Here is a 23,916-nt window from a genome sequence, read left to right as displayed (position 1 = left end):
AGCTGAAGTCTTTTTCTCTTGTGGGTAAAGGGTTTATTAATCAATCCCAGGGCTATCTGGATTGGACTCTATATCCATTTTGAATTATGTCGAAATTCTAACTTGTCAACATTACAGTTGAACGTATCATTCTCCAGCTTGGGATTTTAAAGGAACATGGAGGACAACGTGACAATTGAGTATTTTCAAAGAAGAGTCAACAGAAATCGAGGAATTCTAATGTATTTTCCTTTTTTTAATAAATACATAAAGCTTTTTACCATTTCCCTCAATTATTTTGATTAACACGATAATAGGATCTTTCAGAGCATCATTAGACCAATTTTCACAGCCTGATGTAAGGACTCATTTCACAGAAATAATCATAACTAGCATTAATAGATGAATGTCAGTGCCATAACACAACAGCATAAGGCATATTTACACCATCTTAACATACAGAACACCATACACATACACAAAAATATCACAGATCCAGAACAAATAAAATCAATCTCCTAGACAGTTTACATTTACAGGCTTCGCCTGAAACACTTTTTTTTTCTTAATTTTTTTGTAATTTTTTCTTTCCAAGCAACAAACAGATCTTCCCTACGTCTTGTGATTTATTTGTTACATTGTGTTCATGCAAAAATAATAACTTGTTTTATTGCATTAACATTTAAACAGTTTTGGATTTGGGTCCCCCAAACCATCATTGAACATTTTACTTGATGTTGCTTCACCCATATTGTCATTTTCGTTGGAGCGATACGATGATTTGTTTTTGGCGAGTTACAAAATAACAAACATATCCAGTTGACCACAGTTCAAAAAAATCAAGATTCGAAGCTTCTTGATCATGCACATTTTACTTTCATTCTTGCAAATTGGGTTGGATCAGATATGCCATTTTGAATCAACATTTGTTTTTATTCTTTTTTCAAAATCATATTTCTAAAAACAACAACAACAAAAAAGAATGAAAGAAAAGACTGTCCCACGTCCACTGTTCACAAAAAGGAAGAGCAGCAAGAATCACACTGACCATTGTTAGGATATAGTCAGGCGGCAACACTGTAGTAAACATCGAATGTCACTGAAACACGGCAGGAATGTGGTGATTACTATAAGCCGTACTTCTGCAACAGTTCAGACTGCCACTGGCGTTTGCGCTCTGGAAAATAATCTGGAATGTGGATTTTTTTAAAATCCTGAATACACTTTTTCATTTCTTCTTCCACACTTAGCTTCTCACAGACTTTCTTTTTGGATAGATTCGTTTCCCGGGACTTGCTGATGAGTGTCTGAAAGAGTTCACTGTTTCGGCGTTTGTCTGGTGGGGGCATCCATTGCACAGGTGCCTTTTTGGAAGGGCGATCCAATGTTAAGGTGTTGGGTTGGTGAGCTGTTGCCTGCTGGGCACTGGGTGGGTTGTCCTGGGGAGTGCTGGCCTCTGAATGGCTGTCACAGCTGGAAGTCGAGAGCTCATTGCAGGAAGTGCCACTTTCACTTCCTTTATCTGTGACTTTGTCATGTTTCCTATCTTCATGTTCTTGTTTAGGTGACACTATTTTCTGAGGCGGTCCTAAAAAGAAAAGAAAAGGAAAAAAAACAAGTAGAATAATTAAATGAGTAGTGGGAAGGTCACATTAAATAAGCTTTATATTTTTAAAATTTTAAGCCAAGAACATTTATCTTCAAAATATCACTGTTTGTTGCATTAGTTTATATTTGAGGGATTAATTACGACACCTAGCTTTATTAATGCACATTGAAACATGCGTGATGCTGATTAATTATTTATAAAATCAAGTTTAGGGGCTTTGTTAATGAGCATTTCTGCCATAATAAATCATCAATAACTTTATGCTGAAAAGAAGATTTTTGTTATTTTTGTTACTAGTTCCTGAAATCTAAAAAGATACTAGATGTACATATTTTGTTAGTCCCATAACTGTTTCATGAGACGTTTAGTTCATTTTTGTTCTACTTATTGGTCTAGGAGTCCTTTGTGTATATATTTACATTATAAAAGCAGAAAGTACCATTGCTCTATTTTACATAGTAGTACTCTTCAGGTTCAGAGGTGCAATAGCCTCATTTATGTTTCCAAGTGGGAGATTGGTTTAAATCTTATCCTCAGTCTTTTAATCTTGTTTTCTGTCTATTTCCTTGAAGAGAATTATGAAAGTGAGGCAAGATATATATGTGCCTAATAGTACGATGAAAAAATAAAGTTGAAATATAGTATTTTCTTAAAAATACAAGGTTTACCATTTGAGGTAAATTATCTAGGAGGACAATTTTCAGAAAGTGATAGTTTGCCAAGATAATTATTTCAAATACACAAACAGTTTACTTCCAAGAGGGAGCATATTTTATTCTTCTTGACTCTGCTTTGGGATTAGGACCTCCATTTAACATTTACTGAATGCTACCAGATACACAGAACTATAATAAAACCTTGATTAACTAAAGCCCAACTTCTGAGAAATATGTTATTCAAATCTTGTTTTTTTCCCCTGTAGTCAACTTCTATAAACAGGTCATATAAATCAGAATGGGGAGTGGGGAAAGGCATTTTTAAGCAATTGCCCAAAAGATTCTATTGTGTAGCCAGAGTTGAGAACAACTGGTCTGATCTATAGGGTCTCAAGTTTGACCACATATGGAATTATCTGGAAAGCTTAGATTATTGGTGCCTTGGTCTTAACCCTAAACATCCCACTATAATAAGATGCTATCAGGTCATTGGGTCATTTAATAGAACTAGGTGATTTCAATTGGTAGCCAAGATTGTGAATCTATATATTATATAATATATAATTATATATAAAATTATAAAATACAAGTGTATATAATATATATAAAATATAATTACATATCTTGTTAAATAATATAATCTATAATATAAATAATAAATGTAGTAAATAAGTATAGTAATATATAGTAAATCAGTCTAATATATAGTAAAAAATACTTTATACTACTCAGAAAAGTAGGGACACAAATCAACTTTTATAAAAAAAGTACTTGCCATAAAAGCATCTACTATCTGCAACATTCTATTGGGCAATATTACCAATTTTCCTATTTACAATCAGAAGAAGCAAAAGAGGATACCGAACATTTAAGAGGGTGAAATTTGACTTGGGTGGGATTAAGGATTAAAAAATGCTTTGGAACTTTTGGGAATGATGGAAATATTCTATATCTTGACTGTAGTGTTAGCTATAGGACAGTATACATTTGTGAAAAGTGATAGAATTGTGTGACTAAAATCGGTGCCTTTTGTTATGTAAACTGTATCTGAATTGACATAACCAAAAACAAACAAATAAAAAGAAATCCTCAAAACTTTAAAGAATATGTTTGAGGGAAGGTCTTAACTAATATTTCATACTTCCCTTGTTCACAATACAGTAAAATCTAAGAAATGCTGAAAGCACACCAATACATTTCAAAAACATCACAACCATGGATTAAGGAGCACAAAACCTAACAGCTATTTTTTTTTTTTAAGTCTCTGCCATTTTCACTTATGGTAATAGAGAATGGGGGTGGGTCTGAGGGATGAGGGCAGAGAAGATGTACTTATTAACACTCCTTGCTTACTAACCCAAATCCATTCTCAACATTCCTTTCTCCTTAGTGGCTGATGGGCACAACTATGTCCTCAGCCTCCCTTGCCTTCTGTCTTTCAGCTGAATTCAGCCAATGATAAAGATTAGCAAGACCATGCCCTCATCTCATCCCACCACCAGGATTTCAGGATCTCACTGTATTCCTGGACCAAGAGGCATAGCCCTGTCTGACAGCTCTGTCCTCTCTCCCCCCGTGTCCCTCCTTCTGCAACCTCTCTTTCCATAGTCTATTAAACAGAGGTTCACATCTTCAGGCCTATAGCATTCACCATGTTCACTGTAATTGGCATGAGGGTACTGCTACTCTGTTGTAAACTGTCAATATTTAACTTTTCTCAAATTACCCAACTGGATACGCCTTCTCTTTCTTCTGGCATCCTGACTAATAGACCCACACTGGCATTAGCCAACTTCTCCAGCATTATTGTAGGATCAGTGTTTCAGTGGCATCAGATTTTAGTGGTAATGATATTGAAATGGAAATGGGTTTAAATTCCTAGTGATCTGGAATAAAATTCTAGCTCTCTGGCAAATAGTCTAGTGGCCTTGAGCAAGGTACATAGTTCCTCTAAGCCTCAATTTTCTCATCTGTAAAGTGGGGTAATAGTACTTTCCCCATAGGTTGAGATTAAATGAAATACCATATAAAAGGGGCTAATAAAATAAATCTCAACAATCAGAATGCATCATTATGATTTCTTTTTCTAATGTGCAGATGTTTAGGGACATCTCTGAAGATTTTAAGTTTGCTCAAGAGTTTGCATGTATGTGTTTATGTGGAGCTCAGGGTGGTGGAGGAGGTGTAGCATCTATTTATTTAATTATCTTTATGGGTGAGTGTGACCTCACGGTAGCATGAGGCTCACTGGCCTACTCCAAAATAGGTTATAAATAAATGTTTTTTACCTTTTATGTCTGTCTCCTGCATTACTTTAATCAGAAATTTTGACAGAAGAGTGTGTGATTTTCATTCCCAATAATGACTAAAAGATTAACTTCAAATACCTGGAAAACCAATTTATATCTAAGGATAATTGAGTGATGAGAAATCATTTTTCTGTTAATAGGCTGGGGAATAGAGCATTTGATAGAGATACCAAGGCAGAAAAGTAACATCAGAATGGAAAAACAGCATGGAAAAAGGGTATTAGGTACCACCAGAGCAAATATTTCCTTCTGTTTTTATTCACTGGGAGAAAGATGCTTAATGACATATGCTGGGGAGTTATATAAAATTCATGTGTTAGCTAACTAAATTACATATGATTATTATGCCCAATGGCATTACAATTTATTCATGGAAATAAGCTTCCTCCCAGTCCTCCCCATATATACACAGATGAATGCAAAAACTCCACAGTACAATAGAATGCAGTGTATGTACGTCAGAAATGAATTGCTCTTGGAGTATAGGACAGAACACCAGGAAGACTTCTGTGAAGGAAGCACTAAGCAGTTTAGCCAGTGGAGTGGAATGGAGTATCACTATGAGCCAGGCACTGTGTTAGGATCTAGAGGAGGCTCACAGTAAGGTCTCTGGTGAAGCTCACAGGCTATTTTATGATATTTTATAACACTGAGTGTTTAAAATGCATGAACATTTTAGAATATCTCTCATTATAGACTTTAAATTCTGAAAAAAAGAATGTGGGAAAATGAATTTATTATGATCTTAAGAACTTCTTTTTTAAGAACTTAGATCCAATTATTAACCAGAAACAGCAAATACACACTTATATTTCTCACTTCTTCTAAACCATAAATTATCTTTAGGTAAGTTTGGCTCAGATGTTTGGCTCAGGTATTTCTATTATGACTTAAAGGAAAAGGTTTAACTTTATCTTGTCCACCCTTTTGAATATACAGAATATTATGATGGTTTTCTGTATAAATCACCAGCAGGAACAAATGGTCTCCTTTTGATTAATGTCAGAATTTTTGATAATGCATAACATATTATATATTATTACTGAAATATGATTAAGCATATTTTAAATAATTAGTGATAACTTAGTGGATTCAAACTGGAGCTAAGATACAATAATAAAATGATTTATGGGCTTTTTATGACATGAAATTTAAGAAAAATGAACAAAATGCATAGGAAGTAATGATTTACTCTATTTGCTTAGTTTTCTTGAGAATGCCTGCTAACTGCAGGCTTCCAGGGATAATTTAAAACTCCAATTTTACATTATTCCATTCAATGAACAAAACCCACAGGAAATGTCCTAAGCACAGGATGAAAAATTATTTAAATAGCACCAAGTCCAAATCCTGTATATATGGGAAAAGCATGTGTGTCAGAAACTTCTCTGTGTCTCTTCAACTAGTAATAGAATAAATATATAAATTATCCTCTTAAAAGCATGTTGCCTTCCAAATTAGAGCATCAGACAGACTGAGTTTAAGAAAAGAAAACAAAATGTAATTTGGTGGTCTTACCAGCTGGGCTTTCTTCCATCACATAAATAAGCTCACCAGTAATTATTAGAACAAGCAACAAATCAATGAATAAGCAAAACTGTTACTTATTTGACTTTTAAAAGGAGTTAATTATTTAAAAATATCCAATACATACGTATACCTAGAAACTTTCCCCAAAGTATTTAGGCAATTAAATCTTTTCATTTGGCTATTTGCCATTAAACAGATTAGGATTTTCATCTAGGACCTGATCCTCTTTCAGGGGAATGACAGCCTTACCTAGGAGACATGCAAGTCAGCCAATTAAGTCATGCCCCTCTACAAATATTATTTTTTTTAAAGAACAGTCAGTATACAACATGCATACACACACACACACACACACACACACCTCATTTATTATGCTCACATTTTTCTTCAGTGTGGGAATGACCTTGGAAGATCTGGCTTTGAGCTTGGTTAAGTGCTTTGTGTTTTGTGTTCGTCATGGAACCTCTCTAAAACTTGGTCTTTGTCATTAAAATGTTGGGGTTGGCCCCTAAATTCATTTATATTATGAAGTTCTGTAATTCTAAATTATATAATGAATAGGAAGGATTTTCCACACAGTAAAATTCTAATCAGATATTAGATATATAAAAAATTAATGAGTGACCACTAATAAAAGTTACCTGTTAGAATGTGGAAACAAATTCAATTTCCACTACAATACTTCACAGAATTACATGGTTCAAGGATAACTTTCTCTGAGTTTACTGATAGGTAGTGTAGTTTAGAAGGCATTAACAGTTTATATTTGTTTCATTAAATCTGTTCCTTTCATGGAAACGCAGGCAAAGACAGTAACATTTAAGGCATCACAGTGCAGACTGGCTGGGCTCACATCCTAGTTTAATAATTTACTAGGTGTGTTTTCCTTGGGTGATTTTCTTTGTGCCTCTGTTTCCACAAAATTGTGGTAAGGCTGAAAGAGCTAACACATATAAAACACTTAGGTGGGGTTTGGCATGTGTAAATGTTCACGATGTCAAATGTTATTACTCAGCATAAATATCCTATGTGATTTGGCCATTGGTAGTATGGCTGATTTGCTTATCCGAATTTTGAGAGAACAAACAGAGGGACCCAAATCCTTCCCCTCTAACTCTGGCTCTACACGTGGTACCTGAAAACACATGGCTTCCAACTGTCTCTTAGCCCCTTGAGGCCTCAGGTTTTACTCAGTAAAAATGAAATAAGAACAGAAATACCCAGTCACAGGGCTATACTAAGAAAGGAGAGAACGTATGTCAAAGCAATTTGCCATGAAGTTCTCTCCAACAGGTTTGAGAGGCTATGAAGTATTAAATTTTCATATTCTAAAAGGAACTTATTTGAAAAAATAAAACACAAAAGCTCTCTTTTAAGTTGTTAAGATGTGTGAATTAGAGGCAATAGTAAAAACATTACATTAAGCACAATAAAACAAATTGAAAGTATCACAACGGGCCAAAAGTATAAGATTGGGTAAAACAGGCTTACAATTAATTCCATTGAGCTTTATTACACTGATACAAAATGGAGGAAGTTATGGCTTTTCTAAGTCATTTGGGTGGCTAGTGTAGTACAGAAATTAAACACTAATATTTTCATCTTTAAGAAAAGACAGGTGACTTCTGGATAGTTCTGGGTGTAAGCACATTGAATAATTCCATATTTTTCTTGGAATACACAGCCATTTCCAAATGCAGTTTATGTGTACAACTGCACACTTGAAAACACCTTTTATTTTAATCTCTTTACCTGCCTAGTGATGATAAAAAAGACTGAATATGTAAAATATATCTGCAACAGGCCCAATTCCCAGAAGGAAAATTACCCTTTAATAGTACTAAATTCAATGGTCTGTGAATGGTTATGTGCTACTTAAACAGAATGAACCAATCCATCTTAAATATTAGCACCACATGTCTCTAGGTATTAAGCTAGTATTGAGTCAAAAGGGAAAAAACTCCATTTTGATTTGCTAAACATTTGTTGGGCACCTATCAAGGACCAGGCATAGTGATAGTTACAAGAAGGAGACACACACACACACACACACACACACACACACACTCACACACACTCACACAAGTAAGTCAGGCTTAGGGTGACAGTAATGCATAGGTAACTAACTTTTGTAAAGGACAGGAAGGAGGGAGCAGGAGTAAATTGTGATTGGAGTGAACTAAGGAATGGGCATTATTTTTAATTTATTAGTTAAATTCTCACACTAAATTGAAACTTAAAGTCCATACAGGAGGTGAGTTCACCTTAGAGTAAAAGGCTATTTGAATAAATAAAGTTCAACTTTTATATGAGAAAAGTTAAACTCATTTCTTTATGTTTTCTACAGTCTCTACCATCATTACTTAATGTTTTTATGAATGAAGAGGAATAAAAAAGAAAATAAAAGAGGTGTAATTTGGAAAGATAAACATGCTGTGGTATTCCTTTCTACATCCTGACATGATAGTCACTGGTCCATTCTTTTGATCTACCCTGTACCTGCTAACTTTTGATTGTACTTATTTATTTATAGTACATTTCCCAGTCTCAAACCGTAAATGCCTTGAAGGTTGAAACTGCCTTTCCAGCCTATCATGAAGTCTTAATCAGAGTAATTGCTCGACCAAATAAATGATTACTACTATGAATATCTATAGTATCTACTACTTACTATCTCAATCATTACTGAATGAATATTCAGTACCTTTTATGTTGCTAAATATTCACCAAGATGACCACAGAGAGGTAAGAAAGCTCCCATCATCCCCACAGAAATATTTGTCCCAGAGTCACGTATCTGTTGTCCTATGCTTCCTCAAAGTGGTGATGGTTTCGATGAAGGTGGTGACCATGTTTTGTTTCCTTGTGTCACTCAGTTCACTTCAGTGATTTGTTTTGTCACTGAACCAAATGTAAATAAAGTGAGTAATAATTAAGTAAATAAGCAAATGTAATGTGGTATTAAGAAAAAATGTGAGAGAAAATATATGTTTAATTGAACATATATTTGAGGAGGTTTTCAAAAATAATCTTATCACCTTCCTTACATTTCATACATCTGTGTCTTCCTAGTAGTTATTTCTGTAGACGATATCCAAGGTCAAATTTGGCTACCCAATGGATTCATTTCTTATTTCCAATTATTTCCAGGTCTTGTTAATTCTACTTCTATGGTGGCTCTTAAATCAATCCCTTCGTTTCTATTCCATTTCCACCACTTCTAACAGGTTTCTCGTTACCTCTTACTGTGTCTCCTAACCAGCTCTCCGAATTCCTTTTAGTCCCACTTCAAACTATTATTGCAAATTAGCTAAATAAATATTCCTGAAGTCTAATGGCATCAAGTATCTCACTTGTACAAAAGCCTTCCAAATAGTTCCCTTTGCACACAGGATGAAGCTTGCATGCTACATTTTGGCACTGAGGATTGTTCTTATATCCCAGTCCATCCGGTACTGCTCCCCACATGGCAACCAAAACATACGTGTTGCTTTCGGTAAAGGCCCTCCTTAACCCATGCCGATTTCCCTCCCCACGGACTGTATTCCATCTATGCTCATCATTCTTCAAAGCCAAATGGTGTTTTCAGCATAAAACCTTCCATTCTCACATTTGGCTATGATATCTTGACCCTCTTCCCTTAATGACCCATAGCAGTTTGTTTGAATCTGTCTCAAAGTATGGAGCCTATTTTTGTCTTAAATAATAGTCATCTCTATACGACTTTTAACTTCCACAAGGCATACCCACAGACACACGTACAAAATTTTAATTTGCATTTCTTGAAGCACCATCCCCATGATGGGGCTTATACCAATTCAGTAACTCATTGTTGAACTGAATTAAATGATATTAGTCTTCCCTACAAAAGAATGTCTAAGCACATAGGGAATAGTTTTATTCCCAAAGAACATCTTTTTGTTTTGTCTTCTTTTAACTAAAAAAAGATAAACCCAAGTATAATTAAGCTTACAAGGTGTAACAAAAACAAGCAAAAAAAAAAAAAAAAAAAAAAAAAAAGAAGATGAGCCTTTGGCAGTGGGTTATAAGAAGGGGCTTACAGTCTCTCTAGTTACTCTAAGTGTTCCTTTGGGAAGATTCCTATATTATTCCTTTTAAGTTACTAAAGAAAAAAAGTATTTGAGAACCATAAATAATGAAGAAAACCCATTTTCTTTGCTCTATAGAAGAATTCTACATCACCTATGTGATTGTATTGGGTTGTTACACCTAAATATTTCTAATAGGAAAGGTGTCACTTGCCCACTTGTCCTTTTAGAAGACTGATCACATGTGAAATGGTTACCGACACCTTGTCTGAGGGCTACATGTAAAACTGACCTCCGCATTTCACTCATGGGAGCTAGGATTCTGTGGTACAGTGATCATTTTTGTGTTTAAGGAAGTAAATAACACACCCTAAAACAAAACAAAACAAAACAAAAACAACAACAACAAAAAAAACCTATAAAATTCCATTGAGATGCCGAGGCTCATTTTGGAATTGGGAATTAAGACCATGCAATCCTGGGTTCCCACTACCAAATCCACCATTCCTTATTATTGATATTGATAGAGTGTTTTTCCACATGCCCAGGTGGTCACCTTCTAATGACCTCCCTTTTCAAGCAACATTCTATATAAGACAGATAATTTATCTCTTTTTCAAATTTGTGAACACACGCCAACTCTTGCTTGTTCTACATCCATAAACTGTGGATCATAACACCTGCATGGTGCTTGGCAAGGATTAATGAGAGGTTAAATCTACAACACATCTGATGGCCCTGGGAGGGGAAAGAAAAGCGCTTTGTAGATACAGGCTGGGGCTACACTTACGATGTGCTGTGTACAACAAATTTATGTGAACATAAATCCATGCTGGTTGTAAATTATCATTGCTGTTATAAATATGAAAAATCTGTCTCAGGCTTGAGAAAAAATTTTTTTGATGACAAGAGGGGAAGAAGAGGTCGTGACAGGCAAAAGGAAGAAAAAAAGAGAGAGAGAGAGAGAGTAATACTCTTGGATTCCTGAAACAGTATCAATTGCTGGCGGAAAGTCATAGTTGAGGGGATTTTTATTTGTCAGATCTCTTCAGATCTTGAGTGCCTGCCTGCCAGTAAGTACTTTCAAGTACTTCTAACAATGGTCAGCGAGATGTAACATTTTGTAGCTGCCATACTACTTAATGTGAGTGCCACCTCTTTTCACTTTGAGATTCATAAAAGTGTGCCTATTATGGAAGCAGCTCAGTGCAGAATCAGTACGGTGCATGGAAAACGGAAACACAGATGCTCACAGCAGTTTAAGGTGAAGTTGTGCGACAGTTAAAAAAAAAGTTCTACCTCTGGAAATGGCAAAACTATGCTTGAAGTGAAGTTCTGACCCCTACTAGCTATGTGTAGCTATGGGGGTCTTCAAGGCTCATTTTCCCATTCTGCTTAAGAGGGATTAAAAATAGGGTACCTCCCTCCTAGAGTCTCTCTACGTAAAGAGATGTGTGAGGAAGAGTCTTACAGGAGGCCGAAAAGCAGCCCCAGAAACTACATCTGTTCCTAATATCTGGAATCTGTAAGTGTCACTTTGTATGGGCAAGTCTTTGCAGATGTGATTAAGGAATAGTGAGATGGTGAATTCATCTGGAGACCTGAAGTCAACCACAGGTATTCTTGCACAGGGGGTTGGAAGGACATCTGGTACACACAGAGAAAAAGGCAGCAGTGTGACCATGATGTCAGGGGATGGAGACTGTTGGGTTGGAAATCAAGGACTACCAGCAGCCACCAGAAGCTGGGAGAGATTAGCAATGGATTTTCCCCTGGAACGTCCCTGCCGACAGCTTGATTTCTGTCCAAAGTGATTTCGTGGACTTCAGACCTCTAGAACCCTAAGACAATAAGTTTCTGTTGTTTTAAGCTACCAAAAGTGTGGTAATTTATTATAGCAGCCATTGGAAACTAATACAAGTCTATTTAATCTCCTGTCTGACCCTCAGTAGATGCTAAATTATGGCATTTATATAAGAGAAAACATCCTTAACAACTGGATGTTATTGGATCTGAATTACAGGATCTTAAGTTTCTCTATTAAAAATACAATCTCTTGCAGTCTCTGCCAGATTGTCATCCTATTTCTCTTCCAACTAATAGCCCATAAGATTTTAGAAAACAGTTATCATCTCTAGTCTGTTTTCCCCAATTATATAAATTAGCCATTATTTCCAATAACAAGGTTTATAGCCTCCTAATGTCACATCCCGGTACACTCTACACAGTAACATTCCCACAAAATTTTCCTTTCTTTCTACACACGTGCACACTCACACCCACCTACCCTCATGCACCTATTACACACATCTCATATATACACATATATGTGTGTGCATGTATATATGGATTTATAATCACAGAACTGTCTCTCATCTGTAACTGATTCCACGCACGTCTAACAACTGATCATTCTATGAAATTCTAGCACCACGAGTTTACTGCCTTCTGGACATTTCTTTAACTTCAAATACCATATGCTCAAAAAAGAGCTCATTATTCTTTCCCTGTAAACCAGTTCCTCCCGCTATGTTTTCTATTTTTCTTTTTTATAAAAGCACCATAATCTTCATAATCAGCCAGGTTTGCAGTCTTACAGTCTTCTTCATTATTTCTATTCTTATCCCCCTATTGATTCCCTGCTCCTGTGACAGCCACTAATCCCTTTGTGCCTACTTTGATAATGTCTCAGTCACTCATTTCACTCTTCTCCCCACAGTTATGATCCTCATTAACTCATATTGAATCTATTGTAATCACCTTCTAACCTCTTCCTCAATCTATTGAAATGACATTCTAGAGCTCTTTTCCTCTTTAATATCTACCTCCTGCTATCCATACTAAAATCCCAGCTACATAGCACTGAAATATAGCTCTTATTATAGTACTTGTTCTCAGAAAACATCAAAGCTTTCAGCAACATATCCAATCTGCTAGACCCATAAACAAGACTTTCTATAGTGTGGTCCCAATTTAAACTCCAAAACTCATTTACTATTACTCCCACTTTCTATTCAAGCCAAACTGGAGATACTGATATTATCCTAAATATCACACGTTTTCAATTCCTCACTTAAGTAAGTTATAGGTTGATTTTTCTCTTACAGCATACCTAAATAAATGCAGCATATCTTTATTGGCTGTGTGTGCATGTGTATCTGAGAATATACTCAGTACTCCTATCTATCTTATGTAACAGACCCTAAACCTCAGCCTACAGGAGTGGGTTTATAACATAGACTGGACCAGTCATAATACCTTACCAACCCAGCCCCATAATCTAAGGCAAGGATAAGGGTTGGGAGATAAGTAATTGGGGTAGTTTAATACTAGGAAATCCCTGGAACGCTAAACTGTTGATGAGGGGAGAGAAAAAGAAGGTCTAGTCAAAAAGCTCTCGGATATGGCTGCCAAGGACTAAGTTCCCCACCCCAATTACAGTAGAAGAGAATAAGACAAGAAAGGGAGTTTGGGTGTGTGACTCTGTAATCCCTCTGGTCCCTACCAGTTAGACGAGTATTTTAGACCACATGAAATATTAACTTTATCAGAAAAATGATCTTTATACATCTATTTGTATATTTTATTAGTTACATATAACCTTGAAATGTAACTGAAACCTCTCTTCTGAAGCAAGTTAGTGACATGTTCGTTATATTGTCACTGGAGGACTCTAACACTTAATGCTAAATGCATGAAGTTAAATTTTTAATGTACATCTTAAGTTATTGATCAAAAAATCTGGGAAAATTTATATTAAGCAGAAAAAAAATCAGTGTGTATTTATGAGCAAATTGTTATAACAGTATTATACACAATTTAAGGAATCTTAGGGATTTACTTTTACTCTACCTAACAGGGCCATGGGCCCCCATCCCTGCCTTAGAGCCTGTGACCAGAGTGGGTAAAATACTATTATTGTCCTACACTAAGTTTTCATCCATTCCTGTGATCTGGGAGAAAAGATCTGTTTCAAAAAGTAAAATAGGGTGCAAGAAAAACACAAACTCAGACACACACACACACACACACACACACATATCTGATATATGCTTTATTATGGAAGTTTGTTCAAATGCAGAGACCAAGATGTATTGTAGCAAAATAAGTGTTTCACACCATCCCATGGCAATATGTCACTGTGTATCATCTTTTCCTGCGTAGCCACCAGTTAAAGGAGAGAATTGGCTTAGAGAAACAAACTCAGTAATGCAACCAGGACGGTTTCTCTTAGTTCTTAGTTTCTCACGTGAGTACAAGAGGAGAGTAACGTTAAACATTTATTGAACACTTACTATGGACCAGGCACCATGGTAAATGCATATACATAGCATCTCATTTACATTTCACAGTAACTTTTAAAATAAGGCCTATTGTGCCTATTTTACTAATAAGAAAACCAAGGTTTAGGAGGTTATGTGATTTGACAGGTCACATTTGAAAGTGGCAGAGATAGAATTCAGAGTTTCATCTGCCCAGACTTCAGAGCTTATACTGAGTTAAGCTCTGAGTTACACTGCTTCAAAAACCTGAAAATGGTGTTTAAATCAGCTTCCCTGCAATCCTAAACTAGAGGTAGAACTACTCATATGAGCTTCAAGTCTTCCTAATCTGATAAGATTGATGTGTGATGCACAGCTCAAAAAAAAAAAAACAAACAAACAAACTGGGGATAAAAGTACCTAACTGTACCTAAGTGTTAGAATTCCTCTAGATCATTTACAGTATAGTATTATTTTATATCATGTCCAGCTATCTTCACAAGAAGTAAGTTAAGAAGGCTAAATGTATGAAAATTTGGGATGGGCCTTCTAACTCAGTTCCTATTACTGTGACCATTATTGGGAACAAAGCACTTTAAGCAGGCAAACTCTATTCATCAAACTGAAGATTTTCCCACTTTAAAACAAATGTTTATGTTGCCATATCCTCTGAAAAGCATACTTTTGGGAATTTAGACCAATTAAATTTTCTACGTTAATTAGATAAACACAGGTCAAGAAGCAAATATGGTTTAAAGAAAACATACATATATTGAAGATGTTAATTCCAGTATAAAATTTACATGGTAGAAATAACTAGGAAAATGGATAAATAGCTATAGAATTATAGCAGAGAAAAATCACAGAGGATGAAGGAATTATCTTAAGACTCATGACCTGTCAGATATCACAACTTCCAAAATATCAGAATTCTATTTGTACAGTAAGGCATCCTATCCTTAAAACTGAACCTTTCAATGATGTGCTCCTCTTGAAACATTTTCACATAAGGCCAGAAATTTCTGCTAAGGCTTTCAGAGCCTAATTAGATAATGAGTAGTTTCTGTCAGGATTGAGACACCTTGAACGTCTCATGTCACTTTATAGTGTGCTTAGTCTAAGCCTAATATTTCAGTAGCAGCAGTAACATCAATCTCCCTCTCTGACATTAAAGCCTTACAGATTAAAAGTAAAAGATTGTGAACTGGTGCTAATGAAACCATTACCAAAGAAAAAGATGTACTGGTATAAAACCTTTGGTGTGGATCAGTCAAAATGGCTACGTAAAGGAAGAATTTGCACTGGGAATACTCTTGAAAAGCCATGTTTAATTACAAGATGTGTTAATACCCATTCATTAAAGCTTGAAGATAGAAATTTCTTAATATAGGAAGCATTAGTAACAGAGTATGCTCCAAGTAGGATGCATTACAGAACTCTTCATGAAGCCCCGAGAACACAGGATTCACAGAGATGAATATTCTGCTTTGACTCTATGAGGTTTAGGGGAAAGTAATCTGGGTTGGTCACTATTTGCTCACTTTACAAAACTTTCTTAAATTATGTAGAGTCTGAAAGAAATTTCAAATATATGCATTCTTTTTAGGGCAAAATTTTCCATAACAAGGAACTAAACGAGGGCTACATTTACTCAATTATAAGAAATGTACATAAAGATTACTAATTAACTGGGAACTATGACTTATTATAATTGGGAATTATGATCATTATGATTGATTTTAATACAACTATGACTATATATTAGAGAAGGACAAAAAGAACATGTTTAACCAATGATTAAAGATTCACAACTCCTTTGCCTCAATGTCTGGTTGCTCCATTTGTCTTTTTTAAGATTTATTTATTTACTTATTTATTTGACAGAGAGAGAGAAAGAGAGAGAGAGAGATCACAAGAAAGTAGGCAGAGAGGCAGGCAGAGAGAGGGGGAAGCAGGTTCCCTGCTGAGCAGACAGCCTGTTGTGGGATTTGATCCCAGGACCCTGAAATCATGACTTGAGCTGAAGGGAGAGGCTTTAACCTACTGAGCCACTCAGGCGCCCCTCCATTTGTCTTTCATGTGCTGTGAACTACTTTACAAGTAGAAATGCAAGTTCAAGGTCAAAGATTATTCAGAAGACAGAAGATTTTGAGTGTGTAGATTAAAGAGCAAAGGAGAATTATTAATGTTTGTTTTTGTTGCATCTGCTCTACTAATTTATCTTTTTTGTTTATAATAGCAAAAATATACATATAACTAGAGTAAAACTTTATAATCAAAATCCTTAGTATTATGCATCCAAATTCTTCTAAAGTTAAGCATTTAATTAACAACAAAAAGTTTGTTTCATAATTCAATTTTTGTTCCTATACATTTTATTAAAATATTACCTTTTAGGATAGTGCATTCTATAAAACTCTAATTACAAGGAAAAATGAATTAAACCCACGTCACTTTTATTAGTACTATGCATTTACTGAAAACTTTCAGGGAAGATGGCATCATACTTGATGTCACAGAGACTAAGAACATATTCTTCCCTAGTGTAGTAATAGTCTAGAAGGGACAGAAAAAGAAATGGAGGAGATTGAATCAGGATGGCAAGACATTTTTTTTTTAATTGTTCAATCTCTTACAAAACCTTTTAATATGTTATGGCCAGGAAATGGAGAAGAGAGAGAACAAATGAACTAAATCCTTGACAGTGCTAGAAAACAAGAAAAACCTTCAAAAATTTTTCAGAATAGAAATTACTGGGTGACAGAAAACAGATGAGATCAGTGTAAAGAAGAATAGAGCAAACATCAGCTTGATACACTCACAGGAAAAAAAAGTAAAGTATAATCTAGTAGAACTCAAGCCCAGAGTAAACTAATTAAAAGAAATAGAAGAACTCTTCGGCCAGTTATCAGAAGACCAGGGCCTTGTTTATATGGCTGGGCTGGTCCATTTCACCAAGTAGAAGGCAGAAGCACTGATTGTAGGACAAAATTCAACTGTTCTCTAAAGAGAACCAACTATATTTCTGGGGATCATTCTTTCAGTGGATGAAGGAGAAGGGCTTTGAAGTAATTCTCTTATAGATGAGGGGTGGATGGATGGGTCTGTAAAGAGAAAGGTGATCTACCCAGGAAAAGACAAACAAAAGCCTATCCTTGACTTGACTGAAAGTAAGAGGTGGGTATTTTACATACGTAGTTGGGATGGCCTCATCCCACTACATACCAGTGAAATATCAATGCATTCTAATAGGGTCATCCAGTCAAGAATACCAGCCCCTCTTCCCAGTAAGGCAGAGTCTAAGCACTGCAGTATTCTGTCAGAGAAAGTTACTTGAAAACCTGCTGGGCAAAGCCTATGACATCTACCAATACTAAGGAACCTAGCCATTCATTCATTAATGTAACAGAAAACAACAACAACAAACTTAGGTATTTTACATAAATAAGAGTATTAAAAAGAGAGACTTGGACAAACAACAAAAACATTTTTGCCTGGACCAAATAGAAATGAACAGAGAAGAGAAGAAAAATTTAAAAATTCTATTTAGAATCCTCAAAGTTGGAACACCTGAGTGGCTCAGTTGATCAAGTATCTGCCTTTGGTTCTGGGATCAAGTCCCACATCAGGTTCCTTGCTCTGCAGGGAAACTGCTTCTCCCTCTGCCTGCCACTCCCCCTGCTTGTGAATGCTCGCTCTCTCTCTGACAAATAAATAAATGAAATCTTAAAAAAAAAATCATCAGAGAGAAATGAGAGGATATTTAGTCTTTAAGAGTTGACAACTAAGAAAATATATTTTGGAGGGAAACTAAATATTTTATTATAAAAGTAGAATGTGACAAAATGAACAAGTAGAAGAATTTGACTAAAAATAAGATTTACAGCCTGGAATGAAATGTCATGATAATTTATTAGAATTTGTAGCAAAATGATACATACATAGAGCATAAAATAAAAATCAATTCAGGGCACTTGAGTGGCTCAGCTGATTAAGCATCTGACTCTTGATTTTGGCTCAGGGATGATGTCAGGGTCATGAAATCAAGCACCAAGTCAGGCTCTGTCCTTCGCTTGGAGTCTGCTTAAGAGTCTTTCTTTCCTTCTCCCTGTGTCCCTTCCTGAACCTGTCCCCTTCCCTCTCTCTCTCTAAAAAAAAAGGAAAAAGAAAGAGAGAGAGAGAAGAATCAGTCCAGGATGTCCATACCTAAATAATAGGGATTCCTTAAAAAATATCAGAGTGAAAGCAGTGGCAATAATAACAAAATAAATTATAGAAGAAAAATGTTCCTTGTCTGTAACAAGTATACTCTTTGGATGGAAGAGGGGCGCCTGGGTGGCTCAGTGGGTTAAGCCTCTGCCTTCTGCTCACGTCATGATCTCAGGTTCCTGGGATCAAGCCCTGCATGTGGCTCTCTACTCAGCAGGGATCCTGTTTCCCCCCTTCTCTCTCTGCCTGCCTCTCTGCCTACCTGTGATCTCTGTCAAATAAATAAATAAAATCCTAAAAAAGAAAGAAAGAAAGAAAGAAAGGGTCACTGAGTTTTAAGCAATGTTTAAAAAAAGGTCATACCTTTATGACCTTTTGCATCTCAGTGAATTTTATGCATCTCAGTGAATTTTAAGAATTTCAAGGTAAAAGAGAATTCTAAAAACTTCCCGAAGAAAATAAAGCATCCTACAGACAAAACATTAAGGAAAAGTTTCAGCTTGACAATTTCACTGACTACTCTTGATTTCTAGAAGACCATGAGTCAAAACTTTTGGAGGTTTTAGAAAAAAAAAAAAAGTTTGAACTTAGAGACTTATCCTCAGTTAATTTAGCATTCAAATATAAAAATTATTTATGGAGACACTCAAACATTTTACTATCCAAAGAGCTTCACTGAAAGAATTTGTCTAGGTTGTACTCCAGCAAAAATGAATATCAGTTTATTAATTTGTTGATTCATACATTTAATATTTGTTGAGAGTACATGGAAGACATCTTATTAGACAAAAGAGAAATATGTAAAATATACAATGATGTTTAATTTGTCTAATGATGATAGGCATTCATTTAACAATCACACAAAGTAATGTACAGTTGTAACTGCAATAAGAGTGGTATTAACTGAGATCACATATACTGATAGCATATTTTAAAATGTTATGTTTTACAAAATGTAAAGAAAGGGTTTCACTCAGGAAGGAACTGTGAAGGTAAAGAAACTATAGAAGGTACTGGATGACCTGGGGAGGGGGGTAGTGGTGAGGAGCAAGAGATATGAGTATGAGCAAAGTGCCATTTGCATTGGAGCATAAAAAGTCATAAAAACTGAATAATGGCAGCGCACCTATGCAACATGGCCCAAGTTGGCCCACAAAGGTTGTAGATCATTCAAGTTCTTATAAGGCATAATGAAGAAATTTAGCTTTGTCCAATGAACAAAGGGAGTATAGTAGGACAATTTAAGCAAGAGAAAAGATTGGGAACAAAATCAAAGGTGTATTTTGTAACTACCACCCTGAAATAGAAGAGAATAGCTTGGAAGGGGACTCTAAGAAGACAGAGTAGCGGCAACTAAAAGCCTTTCCCTGTTTTCTAGGTGAGAGATGAAAACAAATTACAGTGAAACATTAGTGGTGGTGGCGGGGATGATGATGGAGAGAGGTGAAAATAGCATAAAATTTTAGAACTCAAAAACCAGTAGAAACTAGTGATGAACTGGTGGTGGGTAAGAAGAGAGTTGTGAGGAAGGCAAATGTATCATGAGGGCACTTGGGTTTCTGGCCTTCATAATAGATTGGATGGTCTGCCATGCTGAGGTTGTAAATAGTGGTGGAGAACTAAGTGTATGAGAAAAAAAAATGTGTACATTTGTAGTTGAAACTATTAGAAATAGACAGTTTAACATACCCACCCACATGGAAACTCAGGCATGCTTTTGAACATATACTTCTTTGTATCTCAGAAAATAAGTTCCTCTGAGTCCAAGAATAGGCAAAGAACATAAGAAAAATTGTTGAAAAAGAAATCACTGTCATAATACAGATATGGTTATGCTGAACAATCCAGAGCCAAGACCCAAATGATTACAAGAGGGAATATGAGGGGGTTGAAAGGAATGAATAGTATACAAGGATATTGGGAAGGAGAATAGATGTGATCAATTCTCTGTATTAATTCTGCATATTGTTGGAAAATATGTGAAGCATGTGTTAAGAATTTTAAACTATTAAAAGAATAAAAATACAAAGCATGCTTGGAAAAACTTAAGTAAAAATGAAATGAAAAAAAAATAAGTGATTAATAAAACATAATACAAATTATCAAGACAAAAACATCAAGTCAAAAAAGTAGTCAATTGAGGGGTGCCTGGGTAGCTCAGTGGGTTAAAGCCTCTGCCTTTGGCTCAGGCTCTGATCCTAGGGTCCTGGGATTGAGCCTTGTGTCAGGCTTTCTGCTCAGCAGGAAGCCTGCTTCCTCCTTTCTTTGCCTGCTCTCTGCCTACTTGTAATCTCTGTCAAATAAATAAATAAAATCTTTAAAAAAAAGTAGTCAGTTGAAAACAAGAGTATATTTATTAATAAATGACTAATGAGGTAAAATCCTTAAATGAAAGAGGTAAAAATAATAACTTGATCATTTTCCTTATTTGATATTTTAAATATTCAAGATACATTTCAACTTGAATAGTTTCTAATTAGCTTTTTGGTTAAAAACAGGACATATTTTAATACTAGCCATTTTGACTGGTGGGAAGTAATATCTCACTGTGGTTTTGATTTGCACTTCCCTGGTGATTAGTGATGTTGAGCATCTTTTCATATGTCTGCTGGCCATTTATATGTTTTCTTTGGAAAAAAATGTCTATTCAGGACCTCAGCCCATTTTTAATTGCATTATTATTTTTTCTGGTGTTGAGTTATATAAGTTCTTTATATATTTTGAGTATTAACCCCTTATCAACTATCATAAACAACTTTTCTTCTCTCCTTCAGTGGATAGGAAATATTACCTCACACCAGTCAGAATGGCTCGTATCAAAGGACAAGAAATAAAAAGTGTTGGCATGGATGGAAGAAAGGGAACCCTTGTACACCATTGGAAGGAATGTAAATTGATACAGCCATTGTGGAAAATCATATGGAGATTCCTTTTGAAAACAGAACTACAATATGATTCAATCATTCCACTACTAGGTATTTACCCAAAGAAAATGAAAACACTAATTTGAAAAATTACATGCACTACTCCTATGTTTACTGGACCAATATTTATAATAGTCAAGCTATGGAAGCAAGCCAAGCGTCCATCAGTAGAAGAATGGATAAAGAAGATCTAATACACACACACACACACACACACACACACACACACACAGGCATACTACTCAGCCATAAAAGGATGAGATCTTACCATCTGTAACAATATGGATGGACCTAGAGGGTATTATATAAGTGAAATAAGTTAGAGAAAGGTGAATACCATCTGATTTCACTTACATATGGAGACTCAAAAACAAAACAAATCAACAAAAAACACACGCAGATTCTTTGTTTAATTTTTTTTTTTTAACTGTATTTATTTGGGAGATAGAGAGCATGAGTGGGGTTAGGGGTAGAGAGAGATGCAGACTCCCCGCTGAGCAAGGAGCCTGGTGGAGGGCTCAATCCAGGACTCTGGGATCATGACCAGAGCCAAAAGCAGATGACCAGCTTCCTGAGCCACACAGGCTCCTCAACCAAACAGATTCTTAAATACTGAGAAGAAATTGGTGGTTGCCAGAGAGGTGGGACATGGGAAAAAGGTGAAACAGATGAAGGGGATTAAATGGTACAAACTTCCAATTATAAAATAAGTTGTGGAGATGAAAATTACAATATTGTGAATACAGTCATTAATATTGTAATAATATTATATGGTGACAGATGGTGACTACACTTATTGTGGTGAGCACTGAGAATTGTATGGAATTGTACACCTAAAACCAATAAAACATTGTATGCAACTTATACTTTTTAAAAGTTTTATTTATTTATTTATTTAGTAATCTCTATGCCCAATGTGGGGCTCAAACTTACAATCCCAAGACCAAGAGTTGCATGCTCCCCCAACTGAGCCAGCCAGGCACCCCAGTGTAACTATACTTTGATAATTAAAACAACAATGACAACAACAACAACAACAACAAAAACAGGGCAGATTTCACGGGTTCATAACCTGTGCAGTCACACAGGGCACCTCATTCAGAAAGGTTGCATGCTTGGTTTCATGCTTTGCTGTCACAGTTTTAAAACAATTTACATTTTGAGCTTGTGTTTTATGAGCGAAGTCCAATAGAACAAGGAAGCATAGGGAATGGGGGAGATAGCCATGAGTGCCTCAGTCCCTTGCTACCCTATTTGCATATAGCATTCGAATGCCTCATGATCCTACGATTTCAGAGAGACTCAAAGCAAGTATAAACATCTTACATTAACATTAGGTAAAGTGATAGGAATGTGGGGCACTATTGCCCCTGGGGCCACATTCTCTGTTCCAACCAGAACTTGCTTGAATTCAGAAGGAAAGCAAATTGCATTCTAAGTAACAAGAATGTCTAAGAATCCTATCATATCCTTTCTTACTCATCATTACACTAAACATAATGACATAGGAAGTAAGGGAAAGAAGGAAGTCCATAGTTCTTTTTCTTTTGCTCCTTCAGATCCCTGGGGAAATTATAAGATCTGTGTGATATAAACTGATCCAAAGAATAGAAAATGAGAGTTTCCCTAACCAATTCTGTAAGCTTCACAGCCTTGATCTCAAATCCAGAAAACACACACACACCACACACACACACACACACACACAAAAGAATTCTCTGGGTCTATCTATTTTCTGAACCTAGAGCAAATGGAAAATGTATCATGACCAAGTGATATTTATCTCAAAATGAAAGTGACCTCATCACCATAAACATTACATAGGTAGGAAGAAACACTGAATAGAAACATTGAATAGATCTCAATACCCATACCTGATTTATTTTTTAATAGCAAACAAGAAAAATAATTTCTTAAGTTGATAATGAGGTACAGTTTCTACTAAAGTCAGAATTCAGCCCAAATACGTGTCATAATTAATACAGTTCAATTCCTTCTCTTAGAGTAGAGTCAATACAATAAGTAATAAAAAATAAGTAGAAATATTGAAAAAGGGACAAAAGAAGTCATTATTTCAGGTGATACTATCTAGAACAATTGAAAAGCTCATTTAAGAGAGTTTCATAAAGAGGCTAGGTAGAAAATCAAAACAGAAAATTCAACTGCTTTTTTCTATAACTGCAGTGTTAATTAAATATATATATTTAATTAATATTAATATTAATATTAAATTAATATTAATATTAAATATTAATTTATTTTAAATTTATATTAAATATAAATATTAATAATAATTTAATATATATAAACATATATTATATGTTATATATTATATAATTTTATATATTTATAAAATAAAATATGTTTATATATATATTAAAAAATAGGT

General features: G+C 35.3%; 1 protein-coding gene across 1 annotated transcript in view; it reads right to left on the bottom strand.

Moving 5' to 3' along the window:
- Nucleotides 1-206: 206 nt before the first annotated feature.
- KCTD8 (potassium channel tetramerization domain containing 8) overlaps nt 207-23,916 on the bottom strand; it is a 258,780-nt gene continuing 235,070 nt past the window's right edge. The window contains exon 2 of the mRNA XM_082728221.1: nt 207-1,567. Coding sequence (XP_082584347.1) covers nt 1,107-1,567 — 461 coding nt within the window. The 3' untranslated portion in view covers nt 207-1,106. The remainder of the gene's footprint in view (nt 1,568-23,916) is intronic.

The sequence above is a fragment of the Mustela nivalis genome (genome assembly GCF_964662115.1).
Source record: "Mustela nivalis genome assembly, chromosome: 4".
NCBI classification, from domain to species: Eukaryota; Metazoa; Chordata; class Mammalia; order Carnivora; family Mustelidae; genus Mustela; species Mustela nivalis.
The sequence above is the reverse complement of the archived record's forward strand: the minus strand, read 5'-3'. Positions and strand labels throughout refer to the sequence as shown.